Source organism: Polypterus senegalus, chromosome 11 (assembly GCF_016835505.1).
Source record: "Polypterus senegalus isolate Bchr_013 chromosome 11, ASM1683550v1, whole genome shotgun sequence".
In the NCBI taxonomy this organism is placed as follows: domain Eukaryota; kingdom Metazoa; phylum Chordata; class Cladistia; order Polypteriformes; family Polypteridae; genus Polypterus; species Polypterus senegalus.
Window position 1 is genome coordinate 45,585,626 of NC_053164.1, and position 26,364 is coordinate 45,611,989.

General features: G+C 37.6%; 1 protein-coding gene across 8 annotated transcripts in view; it reads right to left on the bottom strand.

Moving 5' to 3' along the window:
• The window catches only part of aak1b (AP2 associated kinase 1b), a 132,604-nt gene that overhangs the window by 79,307 nt on the left and 26,933 nt on the right, over nt 1–26,364 (bottom strand). For all 8 annotated transcript variants that reach the window (XM_039768497.1, XM_039768501.1, XM_039768498.1 and 5 more), the window contains exon 2: nt 1,110–1,228. In XM_039768497.1, coding sequence (XP_039624431.1) covers nt 1,110–1,228 — 119 coding nt within the window. The remainder of the gene's footprint in view (nt 1–1,109; nt 1,229–26,364) is intronic.

Consider the following 26,364-nt stretch of genomic DNA (forward strand, 5'->3'; position numbering starts at 1 on the left):
AAACAAAGGCAAGAAAATGGGTTTCATTGTTCCAGTTAAACCTAAAAGACCAACAAAAACAATAAGAATCCTAAGAAAAGAAAAGCATTTTTTTTCAGTTTTCTGGGCAAATCACCTGAACACTCGGTTCCTGGCTCTTTTGTAGGGTATACAGAAATAAACCTGAAATAATTAACGTACTGATAGAGAGAATCTTGGAGGAACTGATGGCACCTTCAAATCTGTGTAATGCAGAATAATGGAAAAAAGAACTTTAGAATGTATTGACAAATACCTTTTATTTGTTTGTTGTATTTTTGTCACCTGTTCTGATTAGAGATGCAGGTAAGAATTTCACCGTAGAGAATAAATTTGACTTTATTTGACAAACAAGGCAACACTAAGTAACATTATTTTTAACACTTTCTAGCATGTAAAATGTGTATTTGACTTCAGTAACATGCATTAAGAAATACTCATTGTACGACTATAATAAAATTTTCGTGTGTGTGTGTATATAAAGCTGTTTTGCATTTGAAGTGGGAAGTCAGAATTTTCAATTCAGAAACTCGGGGCTGGTCTGTCAAAACCAAGTTTGTCCAACTTCAGATCATGACTTCAACTCAAAAAGGTGACGTACATCATGAACTTTAGTGAAAGCTGTAGTAATATACTGTTCATTAGGATTTCTGTCTATTTTTGCCTTGTTAAATGAGTTGTACACACAATACTGTCCAACCTCTATCCATGAACATGTTGTTACGATGTTTGGAAATGCAAAATACCCAATAATGCATTGTTATCAACTGCTATTTATTCCAATGTCGCAAGCACAGCGATGGCTTTCTGGAATGCAGTCGATTTGGTTGGGATCCCAATCCCAACTCTGACATCCAAGGTAAACAGAACACCATATAAGCAAAGGAAAAAATATACACAACAGGAAGCAAATGCCCATAAACTGTGGAAATAAACTCAAGCAATAATAAATAGCGATCTAATGAAGCATTTCGTTCAAGAAGTGACCTTGTAAAGGAGATCCGCACTGATAGATGACAGATGAATCTCAGGAAAACAAAAAAATAATTAAGAAGAAAAAAAAAAATTCTGTATATAATGCTTTTACTCACCATGATCTGAATCTCCCTCTTGCATACTTGCAGGTCATGCTCATTGTTAACATACATCCTCTTCAGGGCACAGCGCACACCTTGATGTGTTCTCACAAGAAACACAAGGGCAAAACCACCTGAAAGAGATTACCTCACCACTGTTAATAAATATATCTAAAATAATCCCTCACCCAAAAAAATAATGTGTACTGAATGACCTAAACATAGCTAGTCACTAACCATGTTCTAAGGGTGCTTATGGTTAGTGACCGCCCACTCACCCAACCCTTAAACTCACAAGAATGAGTTTAGAAACTGGGAATTTACAGGCTTCCACCTTGTAATAAGGGTATCCCTGATTACTAAATGAGGGGACCTCAAATATATGGCTAAAAATAAGAAAAAGGAAGTATGATAAACAAATGGAATTAGAATGACTAATACAGTGCTGTAGCAAATCTGAAGAACACTACCTTTAAACATCAGGCAGGAAATGAATCACTCACTTAGAAATTTTAGTGTTCTTTCATCTTCTTTGATTTCTACTTAATTTGGGAAAATTAGGTTATTTGGGGTATTACTTTAACATTGAAGAGTATATTTCATGATCACATACACACTTCAGTTTATCCAAGAGCATTGCCTACTGCAACGTGATAAATATGATGAACAAGTTAATGGGAATGAAAATGTTTTATATGGGCTGTAAACATCCTCAGCATTTATTATTTCTAGGACCCTATGTTGAATTTCACTACCAGAGCTGAAAACAACTTGCGTCAGCCTCACCATTTACTGAAAGCATATCGCAACGCTTTAGTTCAGGCAGGTCATTCCCAAAATAAAAACGACTGTACTTTCTCAAGTCACTGGCAGCACAAAGCTATGGTACAACCAGACTGTGAAGGCAAAGGGGTCCTGTTACGTTTAATATGGTTTAGCTACTTAAAGTGGTGCTTGAAAGTTTGTGAACCCTTTAGAATTTTCTATATTTCTGCATAAATATGACCTAAAACATCATCAGATTTTCACTCAAGTCCTAAAAGTAGATAAAGAGAAACCAGTTAAAAAAATGAGACAAAAATATTGTACTTGGTCATTTATTTATTATTGAAAATTATCAAATATTACATATTTGTGAGTGGCAAAAGTATGTGAACCTTTGCTTTCAGTATCTGGTATGATCCCCTTTGCAGCCATAACTGCAACTAAACGTTTCCGGTAACTTTTGATCATTCCTGCACACCGGCTTGGAGGAATTTTAGCCCATTCCTCCGTATAGAACAGCTTCAACTCTGGGATGTTGGTGGGTTTCCTCACATTAACTGCTCTTTCAGGTCCTTCTACAACATTTCAATTAAATTAAGGTCAGGACTTTGACTTGGCCATTCCAAAGCATTAACTTTATTCTTCTTTAACAATTCTTTGGTAGAACGACTTGTGTGCTTAGGGTCATTGTCTTGCTGCATGACCCACCTTCTCTTGAGATTCAGTTCATGGACAGATGTCCTGACATTTTCCTTTAGAATTCTCTGATATAATTCAGAATTCATTGTTCCATCAATGAAGGCAAGCCATCCTGGCCCAGATGCAGCAAAGCAGGCCCAAACCATGATACTACCACCACCATGTTTCACAGATGGGATAAGGTTCTTATGCTGGAATGCAGTGTTTTCCTTTCTCCAAACATAACGCTTTTCATTTAAAACAAAAAGTTCTATTTTGGTCTCATCCGTCCACAAAACATTCTTCCAATAACCTTCTGGTTTGTCCACATGATCTTTAGCAAACTGCAGACAAGCAACAATTTTTTTTTGGAGAGCAGTGGCTTTCTCCTTGCAACCCTGGCATGCACACCATTGTTGTTCAGTGTTCTCTTGATGGTGGACTTATGAACATGAACATTAGCCAATGTGAGAGAGGCTTTCAGTTGCTTAGAAGTTACCCTGGGGTCCTTTGTGACCTTGCCGACTATTACACGCTTTGCTCTTGAAGTGATCTTTGTTGGTCGACCACTCCTGGGGAGGGTGACAATGGTCTTGAATTTCCTCCATTTGTACACAATCTGTCTGACTGTGGATTGGTGGAGCCCAAACTCTTTAGAGATGGTTTTGTAACCTTTTCCAGCCTGATGAGCATCAACAACTCTTTTTCTGAGGTCCTCAGAAATCTCCTTTGTTCGTGCCATGATACACTTCCACAAATATGTGTTGTGAAGAGCAGACTTTGATAGATCCCTGTTCTTTAAATAACACAGGGTGCCCACTCACACCTGATTGGCATCCCATTGATTGAAACACGTGACTCTGATTTCACCTTCAAACTAACTGCTAATCCTAGAGGTTCACATACTTTTGCCACTCACAAATATGTAATATTCGATCATTTTCCTTAATAAATAAATGACCAAGTATAATATTTTTGTCTCATTTGTTTAACTGGTTTCTCTTCATCTACTTTTAGGACTTGAGTGAAAATCTGATGATGTTTTAGGTCATATTTATGCGGAAATATAGAAAATTCTAAAGGGTTCACAAACTTTCAAGCACCACTGTATGTTCTCCCCTCATTCAACTGCATTTGCCATTTCCCTACTTTTCAGAAGTAAACAATTAAAAAGTGAATTAAAAAGTCCAATAAATGAGATGCTTAAGGACTGACTGCTTAAGATGTCACCCAAAAAAATCTGAGGTTTGAGGGATAGAACTGTCTTATAAATACTATTTCCAACCACTTAAAAACAGCTGACAATGACAAAATGTAAATTTTATTTGTCTCTTTTATTAAACTGTGAAATTAAACCTATTTTTAGCATCAATAAGTGATAGTAATACTCCAAAGCAGACAATTTTATTCACTCAATAAGATCATTTTAAGCCCAAAAGGTAGTGGGGAAAAAGGAATTTCACTCTGTGAAGAGCACTGTATGTAGGTGTTCTGCTTTTGCTTTAGACAGGATAAATATGACTAATCAATGAAAACCTGTAAACAACTCTTCTACAGGTCAATAAAAATAATCCCAGAATAATTACAACACGGAGATAAACATCATGTTTGACAGGCTTTGGCATCTCATGGTTAAGAATAACAATGCAATTCTCTTGAAGTGTCCATCAATCCACTGTCTCCCAACACTGGACTACTAAAGCATTGCCAATCAACAATAAACAATGTGCAATACTGTACATAGTGGCAGCAGTAATTTCTGACCCACTGGGCAAGGTGTCTGCAGGCAGGAAAGTGTGCTACAGAGTAAATGTATGTTGTAGCAAGACCCTAAGAGAGGGAAAAGTGCCTGAACTAGTAATACACTTCATCATTTCACTGCAACAAACAGAGTACCGCTGGGGCCTGTAGGAGACATTTACTTACAGATAGCCCCAGAAGAAATAATTCTGTAAGGTCCAAAATGAAAGAAATGTTAGGGCAGCATGGGGTTTTCACATTGAAGAGGATGGGTTCAAGCTTCATTTTAAGTAGGGAAGGCAGCATAGGAGCAACCGAGTGTATCTGGCCTGGAACAGATGAACTGGATTTCAGCAATGGATGAAAACATTCCATTAATTCAAATGACACCTTTCAACAGAGACTTGATTAAAGTACAAGTACATACATATTGTGCAATTATTTATATATCTTACGACAGGTATACTGGACTGTGGTCTGCCCAGTTGCGCTGTATGGAGCTGAATGCTGCCAGCCACCAAGAGCACTAACTGCCCTCTCCACGCTTTGGAGATTGTGCATGCTCCAGTGAGATTGCCCCTGTGACTCTCCAAGACTGCTACTGCAATGATGCAATTTGGCGACAAGTAGGGGATGCTCCAATCAAGGAGAAAATGCAAAAAAGGGGACTTCAGTGGTATGGACACGTCCTGTGAGCAGTACTGGGAACCATTTCAGAATCACCTAACACTCCACAGTTGATGGCCAATGCCCATGAGGACAGCCAATGCATAGATGGCAGGACACAATCAGAGCGGACATGAAGATCAACACTCAACTACACCAAAGCCATGAAACTTGATTGTGCAAAATGGCATACTGCTATCGAAAAAGTGGACCCCACACCAGTGGGACAATGTTAAGATGAAGAAGAAGAATGTATATCTTACAACAGAAGCTCAAGCTAGCTAAGTGAGAGAGTAGGCTGCACAGTGAGTAGGGGTGGGAAATGCACCACCAGCCTTGTGCTTCAAATACCAAGGTCTTAGTAAATTTAGTAAACTTTCAGGTGGGGTTTAAAGGTTGTGTGTGTCATGAAGGGAGATAGAGCAAATGCTTACTTTTAGTAGGAAAAACAGGCCAGTATACAAATGTACGTCTATAAAAATATATATGTGAGAAAGAGGAAGAGAGAGGGGAAAAAGGATAGCAAATGAGAGAAGGGAGTGTTTATGGGTAGATTACAAGTGGCAAGCCAACCCACAGGAAGTATACTGTGCGACTGGGTTTGGTTTGTTGTTTTCATTGTGTTATTCCATTTACTCTTGTATTTGCATATTCCTTTTATTTTTGTCTGTTTAATATACGAGTGTGAGAATACGATAGACTAGCATACACTTTAAGCGCTGGTTCTTGCCACCTCATAATCCTGGATAAAGTACATTTGATATGTTTACAAGTATTCAAAATTTGTGGCTCAGATTTGGCCCTTCAACCTTTAAAACTTGGCCTGCTTCATCAATATCCAAAATATATTACATATAGGCTGCAATGACGTCTACTTTTCCCAAAGACCCACTTTTGCGCTTCATGTGCGCTTCATTCATACATTGTATCTGTATATAATTTAGCCAAATTACATTTACACCTGCCATTAAAATGTATCTCTAGGGTCTGTTTGTCTTAATCTGTGCAGCGCAGCACAGCACACCACAGCGACTAACCTGTAGTTAGCATGCAAACTGCCCACTTGTAATTTCCCAACAAGAAAATGTAAAAAGAAGCTGATGCAACATTAGCATAAAGAACTTTAGTATATTAGCGTGATGCCAAAGTGACAGTGTCATGAGAAACAGAGAGATGGCAGCCCTGCTTCACCAACTGCACTCACTTATTTTCGAGTGGAAAATGCATATGCATTTCCATCTGTGTTAAATGTTATTGGTATCCTTTTCTAACCAACTCCAAATGTGTATGTGTAATGCATCACAAGCACTTTTAGACATTATGCTTTTTTACAATATCAAGTCTCATCCAATTGCAATGAAATGTAAACAGATGATGTACTTTACTTTATCTACAAATTGTCGCAGCTGTCTGGACTGCTACTCTCACTTGATTTTATGTGTTGGCATTTTTTTTTTTTACTCTGTTCTGATTTCAGTCCCTGGTAGCTTCCCTAAACTGCTGCAATGCCCAAGAAAAGAAAAGCTGATAAAGATGGGAGACAGTTTGAAGACAGATGTGAAGCAGAATATATGATTGTGATGAGCAGAGAGGTATATGTGTGTCTTGTTTGTAAAGAAAATGAGGCAGATGTTTATTGATATTGATATATTTTGGCTGCTTAAAGTATATATAGTACACTGTTATTTTTAGTTCTCAATAAAACCGAGTTTGACACCCCTGTTATATTGCTACATTATTATATTACACTATTATTATTATTATTATTTGTTATAGTACATTATAGAATAGTTTTGTGTATGTTGGTCTCCTTACCATGATTCTGTATAACAGGTTTCTCACAAAAGTGGCCCTTCCTAGTGAAACAGAAATAAAAGAAAACATGCCCATCTTGGGCAATCTCATGTTCTTATTTCAGAAAATGTTTTCCATTTCACAGGCTTAAAATGATAATTGCCAATATATATGAAATTTACGCAGACGCAGCAACTTGGCACAAGATTTAAACCCAGGACGCAGGATGTGTAAAACAGCAGTGCTAAACAAAATGTGACCCAATACAGGAATGTTCATTCAACATGCAAAGAAGTCAAATGCCTCAAAAAGACAGCAGCACCTGTTTGTTTAGAATGGATATAGAACAGAGAGAAATCTTTACTTAGAGTTTCCTCTGTACCATTTCTAACTTTCAATTACTGTACTTTCGGTACTGGCCTTTCAGTACTGATCTCCAATTTGGAAACGAAAAGGGTTGCTATTATCACAGAGTTGCCAACCCAATAAACAAAAAGGTTAGTGCAAACTGGTGTCACAACCAAGGTTACAATGCCAAATTACATATTCTGCTGCACACTTTGTATAATTCATCATGCTATATGTAGAATATAATACAGAATAACAAGAGGTTTATTCATCCATATGCTGAATAAACAGCATTAATGCCTTGAAGACAGAAAGCTGTAAATCACACCAGAAATCATAGACTTCTATTTTTGGTCTTAGAATATCACAGAAGTCTGCAGGGAGACTAGAGAGCATCAATCATGCCAACAGTCAAAGATGATCTATAAAATACCACTAGTACATATGAGTAAACACAACAATAAGGGCTTGCCAGGGGTAAGTGGCGGCAAAGTATATGGCAATACCCTAATAGGAGTCTACCAGAGAGAAACAAACAATTTACAATAATAGATTATCTGTGACCAAAGTCATAAGGGATTAGCAATCTATGCACCAAAGAACATGAGAGGATGAAGGTTTTATTGCCCCCTTACTTTACAGGCATCTGGCACAGCCCATAGGGGGATATACAGTCAAAAACAAGCTAGGGCAAATTACATAGAAGCAGCCATGGCTATTTGACCCTTCATGAACAGATACACTTTCAGGTAATACTGTACAGTCATTAGGACCCAACAAAGAGGTGCTGGCAATTTAAGGGTTCAGTCTTGACCCAAAGGTGGCGTTATAAATCCATTCCCTGTCAATAGTCTATACAACCTGGAAAAACATTTTGGGGCAAGAGCTTTTTGGCATGAAGCTGTGACACGGAGAATGAGTGTCTGTAATGCTGTGGGGAGGTGGGTAAGTGAGGAAGCCATCCCATTAGACAACATGTACAGTTCTACTTGTTATTTACTGCTTTGCTGTTCTTCTTTTCCTCATCACTCCCTTGTGTATTCATTAATAAAAACATTCAAGGACCTTTAATACATCCTGTTTTATGTTCTGGACTTGCTTTCTCAACAAGACAATTAAAAATGCTTTCTGTGTACCAGAGCAAATTATATGGTCAAAGATTATGCAACAGTAAGAATACAATTTGAGTTGTAATAGGCACAGATGTTTACAATATAAAAACTGCACACATTTAGAAGTAGTCTTGTGTTAATCTTACAGGGCAGACAGGTCACCAGGTAGAGCACAGCAATGAGATGAATGTTCCACCAAATTTCTACTCTCTCACCCCTGAATTTAATGTACACATTTAATGAGGTCATGCCTTGGTTTTAAGACTAAGGTGAGCCTGTCAAGGAAGTGTTATACGTTTCAGTAATATCAAGGAGGACAGTCTGTCACACTGTTTGCACTTCATGGTGGGGTCATACAAGTGTGGCAGTGAAAAAGTGTTGCGATAATGGAAGCATCCTTCTCATTATTCTAAACTGGTACCAGAGGAGCATACTCTGGAGGAGTTGCACAAGTAGAACAAGTTAAGAGGACAGTGATGAAAACTACACAGCCTTTGCACTGAAGATGACAGTTGGCAAATTTCAAACTCCAACTCCCATGAGGCATGTCAACTACAAATACCACTACAAATATGATCCAACTGATGCTAATTTTGGGATTGCTTTTCCTAAATTACCTCTACTATTCTGTGTTCTCACCAACTTTACTATGTTACACCAACTCCAACACAAACTTATTGTCTCTTGATGTCACGGCTTTCCTGGGATTCTCATGTTCTTATATTTACTTGTTTCCCATTTTAATTACTTCCTCTTCATCTATTCCCACTTATGTGTGGGGTGAATGTGCATGATCAGCTTTCTCTGAACAGCTCAGTCATGCATCTCCTCACCAGTCCTACCCTTTCCTCTCAGATATTTGCTCTCCCTCTCTTTCTCTTCCCCCTGTACTTCCATTCCCATCACTCATTTGCCCCCAAATTCCCTCCTCATCACAGGTCTATCACTTCAACCTACTTTCCTGTACATTCTTAGAAATCTTTCCCACTTTTGTTGTACCTCTGATTGTCTCATTTCTTATTATGTTCTTTAATGTAACTCTACAAATCCATCTCAACATTCTCATTTCTGCCACATCTAACTTCTTCATCTGGGTTCCCTTTACTGCTCATGTCTTTGCTCCATACATGATAACCACTGTCTTAAAAATCTTACCTTTAACCTTTGCCTTAATTTATTGATTATCCCAGTGTTTTCTTCTAATTGTCACATCCACACTGCAATCTATGGGTTATCTCTACGTCTAATTGCCTATCTTAGGCTAACATTTACCCAAGATAATGTAAATTTATCCACTCTTTTCAGAAGCTCTCCCTGCAGGCTTTCTTTTCATCCTCCTATTGATCCTCATTCCATTATCTTCCAAAAGCCTTCTCCATTCTTCCAACATCCTCTTTTCTGGTGCTACACAACACAATGTCATCACCAAAAATCATGCACATGGGGATTGGTCTTTAACCCCAGAGCGTCAAGGACTTAGAGGAGGCCTGCACCAGGGATCTTCTTTAAGCTGAAATTGTTTGCTGCCCCAACACTGCTTTTAACCGGAGTCCTCACTCTCTCATACATATCCTGGACAATCCCACATATTCCTCTGGTACTGCTTTCTCTCTCAAGGTCAAGGAAACAAATGGTGGAATAAAAATAAGGAAAACGTTGCAAAATTAAAATCCATATGGGGCAAAGTGAAACACTATTTTCCTTTTGTGACATAAGGAGGACCTCTCATATCCATGCTTTTTCTCACTTGGGTTAGGTATGAACTAGGGATGAAAGCAAAAAACATTTGAACATTTAACCAATTTGATGCTGAAAACCATTTAGGAAAAGAAAAAGTGTAAATAAGCCTAACACCCTCTTGCATTTACCCCAAATGACAGTGTGCCTTACACAGAAAAGAAAATTTAAACATAGCTTCCTTGTCAAATTGCAGATCGATTGTATAAATCAAATTTGCAGAACTAAATCCAATCAAATGTAATAACAAAGCGACCTCTGGGAGACCCTGGTAAAATAGGTTTTGAAACCCTTCCTCGCTGGTCCTCCAAATTGTGCATGCTATAATGACACACCCATTCAGAGCTTATTAATCCGGTAAGTGCTCCCTCACTGGCAGTTACAGCTTTTAAAACACAGGCAAGGAAACTGCAGTGAGGTTAGTCACGCAGTGAGCACAGAAAATAGAGAGAAATCGTACCTTAATGAGACCGAGATACTGACTTCTGTTATATGGGTGCTCAGACGAAGAAAAAAAAAAAAAAGTGTCAGAACTTTCACCATTTCAGGACACGTCCTTTATAACAGTTTTCGGTATCAGTGCGCACATGCTGCTTTAACAATTTAAGCATTGGCTGTGTAACTTGCAGCTGGGATGTTTAATCTGCTTACAGGCACATTGGTAGGCCTGTGGTGTGCACAGCCACCTGGCAAATTCCTTTTTACTATTTTCCCCTGATTTACATGTTAAATTGAAATGGCTAAAAACAAACAGAAACAGGCAGGATCAAGCTACTTTATCATCCACTTTGTTGTTTCCACTAGTACGGATTGAGCAAGAGAAAAACAGAGAGATACACAGCTCCCACAAAGAGTGGGAAAGACAAGTAAAAAGAGATTCTAATATCAAACAGAAGAATGGATGTTACAAGTCTTAAACCACAGCACCCAACATTTAAGCATCAGCCACATAAATTAGAATAAAACATGAAATAAATTGTGGAGACTTTGTGCCAAGTTAGCAAACACTCTAGAGGCTCAATGTGGTCCATGTGACCTTTCAGTACTTAGCAGAATTCGCCAAGAATAAGTCAAGACAAATATTACATCTTCCAATCTATTAATTCTTACTTTGAATAACTGACATTACTAAGTTCAGATTTCCATGTACAATAAATGTTTACATGCTTTTTTTATAGAAAACATTTACCAAAATGTCTTAGATTTTAACATCCCTAGTGTGTACTATGCAATTTTCTCATTTGCTACATCAGATGTTTAGGTGCTCCCTCAGGCTTAATGACCCCACTGTACTGATAGCCAACTGAAGGCAAGCATACACCACATGACATTATGTTTCAATAAAAGGTCACTCAAGCCCATTGGGCAAAAATCACAGTGCCTATGCAAATTTGTCACTGTGAAGAATAATGTAATATTTTACTCAGTCTCAGTTATTATATATATATAGTATATATAGTATATATTATCTAAGCTCATAACCAGTACTCGCTTCATTATCCTGTATCCACTTTACTTAAGTTAATCTGTTAAAAGAACAAACACGCAATTCTAGAAGGAATTTGTTGCTGCTGGGCAATGTTCCTTAGTATATCTTCTTTGAAGAACCAATCAAGATATTTCTCAGAAGAAATATCATACAGTACATCTTTCTATTTCCAGAATACAACCAATTTGTCTCATTCATCCTCAAGTGTTTTACTGCCTTGGTTGCAAATGCATAATCCTGAACTCACTTACTGATTGCTTAATAGGAACCAGAACACAGAATTAGCTTGTGTGACCTCTCACACATGATGAAGACAAGCCAAAAGTACATCATTTTTATTGAAATGCCAAAAAATGTATGGCTGTTAGGAACTCTGATTGGATTTAAATGTACCTCACACCTTGCGAGTATAGTGACATCACTAATGTTCACGGACAATTTTGTACCGATTTGAAAATCCACTCTGGAGCTTGCAATTTGTGTTAAAAAAATAAAAATCACATAGTATACACCTGCCCTTACTGCAGTATACAATGGTGCCAGACGGACGGAGATGTGCACATCCTCCACTCTTGCAGTATCTTTAGCCACAGGGGTATGAAGAGATGCAAAATGAATACCTCCTCTCACTATCTCACTCAACACAGCAGATGTAGCAGCATGTGAAAGACAGAGATGCATTTTTCCTGTAATCTCTCCTGCATTTAGCCTTTGATACAAGCCACCCAAACTATCAGAGAGTGTGATTACATGTGCTTTAATAACCTAGTTATTCCCATAAATCCAGTTTTAAAAATTTTATTCTGGTTAGACCAGAACCAGGTACCTGTGAAAAACCGGGTTAACACATGTAGATTAATCAATGAGTAACCCAGTTATGTAGCCACATAAACCCTTAACCAAGATGCAGTTAAGGATTTTGTAGCCTATGCATGTCTGTGGCACTCTCTCAGTCTGCACATCTCTTTGCTTCTCAAAAGCTTCCAGCAGCCACTGGTAGTAAAAGGTGGAACTTTCTACAAACAAGTTTCCTGAGGCAAATGCTTAGGTGATTGCATTATTCCTTCTCCTGGTTAACTCAACATTTCAGAAGTCACTGAATTTCTGTTGATGAGCTGAACATACAGTGCTATGCTCAGCAGCACAATCTCGGAAGACATAAATCCGACAACAGGACTGGAGGCTATGGCAGCCATTAATAATGTTTAATCTTTTTTATACCATTTTTATGACACTGGAGTGTTTTGTCGGAAAATAGTTCCATTGGAGGACTCGCACATGTAAACAGAGTTTTTTTAGGAACCAGGTTTCTGCTTTAACTGGGTTATCCTGCTTTTGTCAGTATGTGTAAACACACTCACTGTGTCTTACTCACAATGCATATCTTAAAATGAGCAGATTTCAGATGAATTTTATTGAAATAGCACTATATTCTGGGTGCCTTGGATATAAACAAGGTGCCATATGTGCCTCTGCTGTAGGAAGCAAAAGTAATATCACTCTACATGGCTCAGTTGTATTTAAAGCTGTTGAGGGGGGTATGGGTAAAATCAAGATTGCTGTACTCTAGGGAAGATGTACCAGATTGTCTAGCAACATGCACCTGATTTTTCAGTATCCCAGTTTCCTTGGAATATATCCCCCTACACTCAAAAAGATTCTACTTTAGTCTACTGTAGTCTTGTTTGCTTTTCAAAGGGCCTTGTAATGATGTACAGCATACAGATAATCAATCAATCAATCAATCAATCAACATTTATTTATATAGCACATTTTCATAAAAAAATGTAGCTCAAAGTGCTTTACAAAATTAATAGAAAAATAGAAGACACAATAAAAAATAAAGCATAAGTCAACATTAATTAACATAGAATAAGTAAGGTCCGATGGCCAGGGTGGACAGAAAAAACAAAAAAAAAAACTCCAAAAGCTGGAGAAAAAAAAAATAAAATCTGTAGGGATTCCAGACCACGAGACCGCCCAGTCCCCTAACATAATAATGTTACATAAAATAATTGTGTGCTTAACTAATGATGTCAGTACCATTAGCATTCAAATAGAAAGCTGGAGAATTCTATTTATTCCCTCTGGAATCCTAGAAATTATATATGTTTAGCAATATGTACTGATCATTCTCAGCCTTATCTTGAATTCAAACTAAATTCTTTGAGGGTCTTCTCGTTAACAACACCTAGAGGATTGCTTACTTCCTAATAAAGTACTGAGGAAGGACTCCCAATAATAATGAGCTTTGCTAGGTCCCAAGAAACCTTACTTTTCAAACACACAGCAGACCATGGAGGTAAATGGGATAAAATCCATGAAAGGCATACAGGTTGGAAGAGAGTGTACAAAAGTCAGAGACAACGTAAAGGGAGACATAAATCTAAACCAACTGTTAATTTTACAATAATTTCAAAAGAAAACATACTGGCTGTTATGGTTCCAAAATGTTCGTTTCGTCTAAGATTAATTTTCTTTAGTGCCACTTGACAAACAGTACATGTATGTAAGAGGTGAATACAAATACTGGAGCTATACATAACACTACAGTTTAATACCTGTGTATACCCCTAAAAGGCAGTTTGGCCATGTTCCCTGACTGCAGCTTTCTACACATACCTTGTAGTGATGCTAGTCAGCAGCTTCTCCTCCAAGCTGAATCAGTCTTTTTTTGCAGTGAGTCACAATAGGTGACATCAAAGCACCAACGTAATGCATTCTATTCTCACTCTGTCCCCCGCCCCCTTCACTCCTGGTTTCCTATTTCCTTTTTCAGTGTCTATTATCAAGTTCCTGGTTAAAGAACAGAACCCTCACTCCTCTCTGAAGAAGTGCAAGCCTTGGCTCTACTGTCAAGTGAAGCCATGCTCAGACAAAAAACTGGGGCAGGCTGACATTTCAGTAATCCTCAGAGGATTCGTTTCTCAGCCGTACCCTCTCTCCTTGTACTACATTAAAGCACTGAGAAAGTGCTGGGAAAGATAGCAAAAATATGTAAATTAAAGGTTTTTTTTTATGATTTACCCTCTTCTTTTTGAATAGCATCATCTAATCTGATCTGTTGTGAGCCCTGCACAGCTGGGCCAGAAAAACAATATCAGGGTGTCAATTCATCTACATAGCACTGGCCTTGCCTAATTTCAAACAATGTTTTTATGTATCATATGTCAAAACATTAATGTTACTAGACAGTCACATTGTAAGTCACATTGTAAAAAATGAAAAACAATGAATTAATAAATGTAAATAATAGGTATGAAGACACAACAGTCAGATTACAAAGCACTGGGAGGAGGAAACTCAAACTGGCTCACAATTAGTAAGCAAAGTTCATGGGGATCCCCCAAATCAAGTTGGGGGGTTGGGGTTGCTGAATGCATGCTAAGGAGAAGCGGTTAGATCATCTGCTGGCTTGTTGCTGCTGCTGGCGAGCTGCGTATTCTGCTTGACTCGCTGCGTGTCGGTCATTTAAAAGCCTGTACAGCAGCTCAACTTTTGCCACTTCGTGTCTCTGCCGCTTGCGTTGTGCGTTTGTTTGGCTGAACGCATGCTAAAGGAGAAGCGGTCAAATCATCTGCTGGCTTGCTGCTGCTAGCGAGGTGTGTATTCTGATTGTTGTTGTTTTATGAGCTGGGCGCAAGCATTCCAAAAACTGCTAGGTTAGATATCTGTGAACTTGTTTTAAATGTTGTCTCACTGCGTTGTCTCATGGGACGTCAAATTGTCTTCCGAGAAAATCACGTCTCATCTCCCTAGTCTCCCTTCCAAGATTTTTTTTTTTTTTATAATTGATAGATATGAATTAGAATGTGCTAATGTTGCTGTTTTCTTGTATTGTGATATATTAATCAGTACAATATATGATAGCATCAAACTGAAATGTATTTATGTTTTTTGACTGAACGCTAAAATAATTTCTGTATGTACAAAAATGCATCAATAACAATAAGAAAAAACCTTTCATTACATTAATTCCTTGTAAATCTTTTCAATGTTGAAAATGGAATTCAGGTGTGTCTCAGCAATATCCACATAAGACTGACAATTCTTAGTCATAACAGACACATCTAACCACAGGTTCGCCAGCCTTGCAAGATTAGTCCTTGTGTTTGTTTTGTTGCCAGACTATTAATTTTCACATGAAAGTGTTTGCAGAATGTTTCACCTCAAATGGGGTTCTTCCCTGTAACATTGAGAAAACTAAAATTGGCCAAAACATTCCAGCAATCAATCATTCTTTTTACACACACAAAAAAAAAATTAAAAAGATATCTCCTGTCTCACAAAAGTAAGGTATTGTTAGGTTGGGTTGGGCTGAGTAGGGTAGGGTTAGATATGATAGGATACATAGAACTTTATTTGTCCCCAGGGGGAAATTTGGCTTGTTACAGAAGTTCTTTGAATAAAAAAATACACAGACAGATAAATATGATATATATGTTAGCTGTGTAAGCCCATGCTGTAAAAAGCCCAGGCTCCTAGAAACTATTAAAATTGTCAGAAAAAAAATTTAAATGCAAAGTTGGCAGTTCAATTTTGCGGATGTGTTCGCCCCTCCTTGTCTATCAGCAGCTAAGAGAGTTTCTCTCTTGTTTGTCTTTCCTCTTCGGTTTCACTTTGGCGACGGAGTCACTTAATGCTGTAGCCTTGTATTTATTTCTTCTTTTGAACTGTTAACTTGGGGCCGCCTTGCCGGGTCTTTGAGCTTCATGCCGTAGTCTTGTACTTCCAGGCAGGACAGACAGACACACACACTTCCATACGTAGACACATATAAAAATACACACACACACTCCCCCCAAAATGACTAAAAAGAAAGAAAAATTTAAATAGAAAGAAAATGTCAGACTTGTCATTCCCAGTCACAGTGAAGCATTATGCAGACGTACTGCTGTTGCCATAAAGGAGCCCCAGTAGTATGTTTTGACACACTTCAGCTGAATAATTTGTTGGCAAGACAAATCCTCAGTGTTACTGTGTCACAGAGAGGATGTGCAGCATTGTTCATAATGGCACTTGGTTTTGCTTTAATTCTCTCTTTCTCTACAACCTCCGGGAGGTGCACATTGCATCCTACAACTGAGCTTGCCCTTTTAATTAGCTTGTTGATTTGATGGGCATCTCTTGAAGTGATGTTACCAGCCCAGCACACTACAGTGTCAAAAATTGCACTGGCCATCACAGAGTTGTAGAAGGACGTCACTTCCCACATTAAAAGAGTCTCCTGAGGAAGAAGAGCCTGCTCTGCACTTTCTTATATAGTTCCTCTGTGTTATGAGACCAGTCCAACCTGTCAAGTACATGTCAACGTGGTCCAGTCCTATATATACTCCTGGAATAGTTACCAGAAATACAGGCTATTTGGTATAGTTAAAGTCAATAACCAGTTAATTGGTTTTGCTGATGTTAAGTTGCAGACAGTTCTCTTTGTACCAAGAAACAAACTTCTCCACCTGACTCCTCTTCTCTGTCTCATCCCCTTGACCAATACACCCCATAAGTACAGAGTCATCAGAGAAATTCTGCAAGTGACATGACCTGGCGTTCTACTGTATTTATAGTTGTAGTTATTGCATGCAATTATTACAATGAATTAAATGCAGCAATGCAATTATTAAAATGGATTCAAAAATATATTTTTAAAATATACTATAATGGCCACTATAGTTGATAAAATGTCACAAAGAAAAATATTTCCGTATTATATCTCATTTATGAACAATTCTGAATTAGTGGAAAACAGGATTAACTTATGTATGTTTTATTTTCACCACTTTTTAAAGAGATTACAAAATATCACCAAAATAAAATGTGGCCTAGTAGTATATATTGTGCGAAATTATCACATGATGGAAATGAAACACAACAACAAACAAAAACATTCTTTTGTCAAGACTCAGAGGTTTAAAAATCTGATTTAAAATTAGAACCAAGGTATGACATGCCAAAGTGACTGCACCATGGCAGAACTATCCTCAAGATGTGTACTCAAACGTTCCTGTGAGCAGCAAGCTACTGTTACTGCAGCTGCAAAAAGTCACAGATGTGAGAACGAGTGCTCGGGACACTGATACACCTTTTATGAATACTGAACCAACAACAGGGGTAGATTAGAGCAAGAAAGTATTATATAGTAGTGGACCTCATGTTGCCCTCAGGAGTAGTCCTCTAGCAAGTTGGAGAGAGAAATAAGCTAAATGCACAATCCTAGTTTATCTGGTGAAACAATGCATCTGTCCCTGCTATGTCTGTACCTTGTGAATGCAGAGGATTTTGTCAAGGAAGAGAGGTGTCAGCTTTAAGCAGAGTATTCACATTCTCACTTTTCTAAAAAAAGAAATATAACATCCGTAGTTCTTTATAGACACAGTCAGGACCCAAAGCTAATGACATTCAAGCAGAAATAAAAGGACAGCAATTGTTGGAGCAATGTAAGATGTTAACTTAGACAATGGTTTTATACTGCAGTAACTGTATATATAGGTTTATTTGGGTCATCATTTTCATGTGTACAGTGAAATTCTTACTTGCATGAGCTAACTAACAAGCAATGATTCAGGTTATGTTACTATAGAGCAACTATACTATGGTAATGTTTAAGATTATTTTACATTAACAAAAAGAAAAAAAATTACTAAAGTGGACATTAAAACTTGCAGGCACTGATTTAGTGCAGTGCTCTGATTTAATATCTAAAATAAGTAACTGTAAACATTCAATACACTTATTTTATGAAAATGTCATAACTTTGGACTATTGTATCATGAAGGCTGAATGTGAACCAAGGATAAGGAGGCACTAAAAAGGATTAAAAATTGTAAAGGCAACAGGACCAGATGAAATACCAGCAGAAATGTGGAAGAGTTTAGGAAAAGAGGGAGTAGAGGTGTTGTGGAATCTAATGCAGAACGTCCAAGAACAGGAGAGAAATCCAGAGGTGTGGAGGAACAGTATGACTGTATCCATTTTTAAGAAGAAGGGTGATATTCAAGACTGTGGAAACTATAGATAAATAAAGCTGATGTCACAAACAATGTAAATTTGGGAAAGGATTATAGAAAGAAGGCTTAAGTTTAGTTTCATGTCAGGGTGAGGAATAACTGATGTGGCCTTTGCATTGAGACAGCAAATAGAGAAGCATTGAGAAACACAGAAAGGATTGCATATGGTGTTTATCGATTTAGAGAAGGCTTATGACAGAGTGCCACATCAAGAAGTCTGGAGATGTATGTCAGAGGATAGAGTATCAGAGAAGTCTTTGAAGACTGTCCAAGATATGTATGAGAGAGTGAGGACACCGGTTAAAAACAATGTTGGGGTAAGCAACATGTTTACAGCTTTTGTAGGTCTGCAACAGGGATCTTCTTTTTGCCCTTACCTCTTTTACTCTGTTTATTGATTTGTTGAATCATGGGATAAAAGACCATTGTTCCTGGTAAATGTTTTTTGCTGATTAAATTGTGTAGCACCAGAAAAGAGGAAGTGGAGAGGAAGTTGGAAGAATGGAGAAGGGCTTCGTAAGATAGGGGATTGAAGACAAACAGGAAAAAGATTAAATATAATGAGGTTTAACAATGATCAGGATTCATAAGTTAGCCTGTATGGATAGCTACTGAAAAGAGTGTATAAATTTAAATATCTTGGATCAGTGGTAGCACAAGATGGAAAATTAGATTCAGAGATAACCCATAGAGTGCAGTGTGGATGGAACAAGTGGAAGAAAGTACCAGGAGTATTATGTGATAGAAGAATTAAAGCAATGGTTAAAAGGTAAGGTTCATAAGACAGTGGTAAACCAGCGATGATGTAAAGAGCTGAGACATGTGCAATAAAAAGAGGAAAGGGCTAGATGATATAAAAATGAAAATGCTGAGATTTTATGTGCTTTTTTATCTCCACACATCAAAGAAATGAGACAATCAGAGGTACAAAAAAGTGATATTTAAGAAGGTACAGGGAAATAGGTGTGCACAGGTGATGAGAGTGATGGGAATGCAAGTACATTGTACAGGGGGAGAGAAAGTGAGGGCAACTAAAGCAGAGATTGATGGATAAAGTAAAAGAAAATCATAAGGAAAAAGGTTTGACTAAAATGGAGGTGCAGGATCAAGCTGTATGTAAGGTTGAAAAAGCACATCAGCTACACACACAAGTGGAAGAAGTCTGAACTGCATCATGGGAAAAGTATTGTCTAATGCCTACAAAAAATTAGAAAAAAATAATTTCCATGTGAACAAGAATGCAAATTTCTATTTTGCTTGATGCCATCAATGTAGTATAAATTTTTTTCCTCAGGCACTTGCTTCTGATAAACCCTGGGGTCCCTGATACTAGTGGACAGGCAGCTACAGCTACCTTCTTTCATCAGCAGCACACAACACAGACTAGGCAAAATTTCATGTTCCAAAATGTATAATGGTCTCATTTTGAATTTCCAAAACAAACCCTGGAGGAACCACACATGAATATACTTAGGAAAGTCTTATGAATAAAATATTTGAACACTGCAGTTCACCAATACTCTCCAACCAGTTCAATATAGTCTAAGTAAACTCCAAGAAAAAAATGAACAAAATATTATAAATTTAGACATACTAAGCTCATACAGCCATACGCATTCAAAGTTGGAATTGGTGCCAAAGGTACTTGTCAGATCTTGGCTCAGTGCAGTGAATATCTAAACTAATAAGATAAGATATTTCAGACTTTCAAGGATATTTAAATGCTTTTCCTCTTGAGTTAAATTTGTTGAAAATATTGTATGAATCATGCTTTAAATATTTTGTTTGCTCTATCTCGGACTCACATTCAGTTATTTGAGGGTTAGATGTTATATGAAAGCACTCTGCTTGCTGGTCAAGGACATGTCTCTTTTATTTGTCTCCTTCATATTACAAAAAAACTGTGCAAAAACTGACGTACTGTGTATCACAGAGTTTTCACCACATATCAGGGATACAATCAGCCTATGTTAACGGCCAAATTCCTTGCAAACTGTTTTTCTGCTGCAGTATTGCTAAATCTGTCTCATTACATTTTCTTAGTAAGTCAGCTTTGTTATTAAAGGTCTACAAATGTATACTGTACATGTGTAATGCACTGAGTACTTGTATTGATGAATATTCAGATATGTACAGTATACTGCTCAAATTAATTTATGACTGCTGAAGAAGTAAACACCCTGATCTGGGCAATTATAAGAAAAGTGTTATTGTTTGGAATTATTTAAACGTAATATCATATGCATAATATTTAAAGGTTTCACAGCCATTTATTATTCGGATATGTTTTAAAGCTTAACACCATCATTTAAATGTTACTGTTATTTGTCACTTAACAAATGGGTATTGGTCTTTGTGCATGTAGGATTGGGGAAGCAGGGTATAAGAGCAGTTCATAAATATCATTGAAACTCCTTGTTATAGATCATGGCCCTCCAAAAGGGATCCATTCTGGAAAGAGAGTAAACGTCTATATCTACTAGCCAAGTATTTCAGAGGACATTGACAGAAGAAGACAAGATGTGAATGGATGCCTTCACACAAACGCTCCCACAAAGTGAATATAGCAGATTTCCTTCAGCTCATGCAAACGCATTAGCCAGACAGTGATTTAAACTGAGAAGTGCTTTGTTGACAGAAATCAAGAAGCATTTCTTTATACAGTATGTGGTCAGAGTCTAGAACAAACTTGCAATTCATGTTGTTGAAGTGGATGCCCCCCTGTTATTTAAGAACAGACTTCATTAGTTACTGAGACACACTGGCCATTGTCTAAATAAACAAGGAAGAGAAGATGAATGAGCTCCTGTTCTCTGTAAATTTGCTTATGTTCATATAACATATTTCTTCCATGCATCCCCAGAATTCCCTTTACCTATGAGGTTGCGGTAATGGGACAACCTATCTTCACAGAAGCAGGTACAAGAAACCAGCTAAAAACAGATTATAGTCCACCACAAGATACACTGACATGTAATTTACTTTTATTAGTTTAATCCAAATTAAACATCTGCATGATGTGGAAGAAAACCAAAAAAGCCAAAAGAAACACAAAGATGAAAATGCAAACACCATACTAAGGTGGCCAGGCAGAGAATCAAATAAGGCAGCATAGCTAACTACTGCCCCAAAATACTGCCCTGCAGCGTATAAATTAAATATAATGTAAATTGAAAGAGCAAGGGGGAATCTTATATTAACAAAGGTAAATCAAATCAACTCTTAGTGTATTTTATGGAATAAACCCACAGAGTGCTTACATAGATTTATAAATACAAAACAGTAACATTTACACACACTGGCAAAAATGTATTTAAACAAAGTGTAACATAGAGCTTCATAAAATTCTCATGATCAGACATATATAAATAAAAGACCTGAGTGTATATGGAGCAGTCCACTCACACTCAACTTCAGCAGCTAGATGGTGCATGCATGCACATTTAATTTTTTTTCAGCACTTGCATGCACCTCACTTCTCACTAGCAAAGACCTGTGTGTGCAGCAAACACCGTCGCACAACAACAATGTTGTGCTAATGACACAGATGAAGAGACGCAACATCGAAACGAAGCAATCACCGCGGCTCAATAACATACAAGTGACACAACACAGGCTTGAAGTTTTGACTAAAAACATTTTCGATCTTGGTGGTATTTTCTCAAGACAAAGAATACTAGGACTCATGCCAGCAATACGGCTAAGATATGATATTGCCAGTGTCTACTTATGAAAGCCATATATATATATATGGCTGTATATATATAAAAAACAAACATACCAGTGGGATGATGTAAACAGATGCCCACTAATCACATCATAATAGAAGCAGGGTGGGGAATGAATTATCAAAGAATGAAGACATCTCTTATTTTCATCCTATGTGATATATTTGTACAGAAATAGGAAGTAATAACCATGAGAGCAGGAACATTTCTTCTAAACAGCATTTAAAACATTGACATAAATTGCTAAAAAACAAAAAAATCCAAATCAATTTTGTATTTTATATCAAAAAATATATTGCACTTAATGACTTGCTAAAGGCAGCTATTGTGTTTACATATAGTTTAGTCAGTATCACTGGTATTTTAAAATAAATCAAGCATCCAATATAAAACAGGAGAGTAAAATGTTAAAATCAAAATTAATAATAGCTAATCCCACACAAGATGGCTGTACAAACATGGACTAAAAACATTAATTAAGCATTGAACACAAGACTGTTGAGAACTTACAGAACGCTACAAAACTAACAGAATATATTAGTAATTTATAAATGAATACATGCAATATAAAAGAGAATTGAGCAGAGAAAGGACAAAAGTAGCAAACAAGAAAGGGAAAAACAATAATACAAAAAAGAAACTAACAAAACCATACTGCAGGTAACCAGAAAATTTCTAAATCTAACAGAAAAGGAATCTGTTAATAACCTAGGCCCAAATCATTATTGTACATAATAACTGTAGTATCTACACATATGCCAAGAATTTCAACATACTTCTGAGCAAACAGGAGCCTTGCACAACGCTAAATGTATATGTGGCAAGCAGAAGCTGCCATGCCCTCTCACCTGCCTCTCCTTGACTTCACTGCAGATCTTGACACTTTTGGCTACCATGAACCTCCTGACATATTTGAAAACAATGCTGGATTAAAGGAGCCTGCGCTTCCTGGCTGTGTTTCTACTTCTCTGGTGATATGCAGTTATTCATCTTTGATGGCGGCTCCAGCTTTGTTTCGCTTCCCAGTTTCGTCCCTCTCTACTTAGTCCAATTCATTTCAACAATTAAATGCTGCTACTGAGATATCTGACTCATGAAGAAAACCCTACTTTCATTCCAACAGAGAAGAGTTTTCCATGATTTGCCAGGTGCTATTTATTTACGGTCTACTTCCTTCCAAAATCTCAACATATATTTACAGTATTTTGAATCCAGCAGAAAACTGGAAATCAGGTAGTGCCAATGTTCTGCCACCCCACTTTAGACTGTTGTGGTTTTGTACTTTTTTTATACACAGCTTTTTTGATTTCCTAATTAATTTATAATTTTATGCAGTCTTTAAAAAAAGTTTCTAACAGGCAGAGTGATAGGGTATAGTAAGTGCTTAAAAGTGAACTGGTGGAACAGTTGTTTTAAAACTGGTAACTGAAAGAAAGGACAATTAAAAGCATCAGAATAAATGCTGATCAGAAACACACTGATGAATAACAAAGATGGGAGTTTGCTGAATTGTAAAATGATATGTTGGAAGGCTTTTCAACATAGAAGTGCAGAGCCAGAAAATCTTAAATTTTATGTCAATAAACAAGACTTTTTTACTTTGACATGTTGAAGCAAATACCTTTATAGGTCAGTAGTAGAGGGTTTAAAAGGCTATTCATTATCAAACAGGAACCAGCAGCAATCATACTTTGTACACAAGCAATATGCAGGTGATGAAGACTTGGAAACGTACTTCGGCATTTACAACAGAGGTCTGGTCCGGTGAGGTGATGTCTTTGTCTCGCAGATTATGGAATGAAGGTTTTTCTATCTAATTACAGGGATACAAAAATTCATGATACTGTAAAGTGTTACAAGGAAGAAACAGTTCAATATTTTAGTATCAAGTCAAAAGGAGGTTTTCAAAACATATAGGCACAGAGGATATTGAGGCAGACCGACATTCCATCAGCTAATTCCTCTCTGGGTATACATGTTTCTTCCCAAATCTCCAAAATGTTCATGGTACATTGACTGCAAATTCTAGTTTAGCTTTGCAAGACTGAGCTGGGGTATGTGCAATGGGGGTGCCCTGTGGTGAACTGCTGTCCAATTCACGATTAATGCATTGCACCTGACATTGCAGGAGCAGGCACCAGGACCCCACAATGTTGAATGGATCAAATTTTCTTTGCTTTTGGAAAAAATACAGTGGTACCAGCTTTAACAGATGTGATATTTAAATAAGGACTTTCCCACACTGACCTATACAGAGAATATGTATTGTTTAGGTAAAAATAATTGATTTGCAATGCCAGGCTGTACTCTTTTAAATCACTTTGGTTTTTTAAGGTTTGCTACACTTTTTTCTATTTATTTTCCAAAGTTACAGGATCAAGAAACAAGTAGTTATCACACAGATAATCTAGTTATATTGTATATAAGGTAAAATAAACCAGTGGCAGACTAGGAAAACTAACATTTTCTACATGACAATGGAATTAATAACATTCTCAAACCTAGTTTATTTAATCCAGGATCCCATTGAGACAGAGTCTATACTGGTAATGCCTAAGCACAAGACATTGTCAGTACTGTACTGGGCACCATACCATATACTCACATTCACACAAACCCATTGTCACAGAAGGCTGGGGTTATTACCCAGCCGGGATGCCTGGAAGGACCGGAAGGTGGCATTTATGTCCTCCGGACCTAGAGGGGGCAACCACCCTGGATTAGGAGAGGACCACGGGAGAGGAGCAAGGAGGTTCCAACCCGTTGGGACCCGTGGCCACTACCAGGGGGCGCCTCAAGCCTCCCGGGAAACATTTACTTCCGCCACACCCGGGAAGATGGAGGAAGATCCTTCCAGGGACGCCAGGAGCGTTTACGGTACAAAGGGAAGAACGTCACCAGGCACCTGGAGCACATCCGGGTAGAAATAAAAGGGGCCGCCTCCCTACAATCGGGGAGCTGGAGTTGGATGGTAAAGGATGGAGCTGCTGGGAGTAGTGGATTGTGTTATTTGTGATTGATTATTGTTATTATTATTGGTTATTGTAGTGCTGGCCGGTATAACGGTTCATACCGAAAACCGTTTATTTTTTTTATGATATGGATTTTTCTTATACCGCAACACCGGTTTAAATTGCGTAAACGACGTTCGGAAGGTGGCACAGTGGAAAACTGTTCAAGTAGGGACCTTTTTCACTGCTACACCACTAAACACAGATTTGTTGCACTACGGCTCTTTTTCACTGCTTCACCACCAAATAGTGGGCGGTAGCACCGCGCGGTGAAAATGGACAGAGAGCATTCCCAAACTGAACTAAAAGTAAAGTTGAACATGATGAACAGAAGAACTTTTGCCGAAAAAAAGGAGTCACATCCGTCGCCTGGAAATAACTTTAGTTTTAAAAGGTCAGATGTGTAAATACTGTTTCTATACTACTGGATAATACTGCAAGCCAAGTTGTAGTTGTTTTATTTGTTTTCAATACAGTGTAATGTACCTGGGTACTGTGTAATAGTGTGATGACATGTTGACTTTATTCTCGTAATTTGTCATTAAAGTAGACCATCGTAAACTAAACTTCATCATAAAATTAATATTTAATTTACTAGATTTTCTCAAACCCTGTCATAAGTTATATAGCACATTAAATGCTTTGTGTTAAGTGATTCTTAAACTGACTTCTTCTTGCACTAAGAGGAGGCGCCAGCAGCGATCGCCGCACAGAATACATTCACTTCATGATCTTCCTGCTCTCTGAACATTTAGAATGCGAAGATAAATACTTAATATAATTTTCATGGTAAAATGCATTAAAGCATGCATTAATCATATGGGGGCACGGTGGCGTGCCTGCCTTGCATTTGCATGTTTTTCTGGTGGGTTTACTCGGCGTGCTTCAGTTTCCTTTCAAAGTCATGTAGGATGTGGGGTTTTGTTGTGCTATATTGACGCTGCTAGTGTATGTTTTGCCTTGTATTCATCCTGCGATGTGCTGGCGACTCGTTCAGAGATAGGCGCAACTCTGAATGGATGGCATAATTAAACATGTATAACGAAGATATTTTTAAAGTTCTGAACACTCTGTGGGCTAAGTTCATAACTAGTTTTAATTTCACAAAGACGTTTATCGTGTGGTGATTGGTTATGTGGTGAAAGAAAAAGGAAGGAAGGAAAAAAGAACTGGGGTTTTGGTACGTCAGATAGAGACA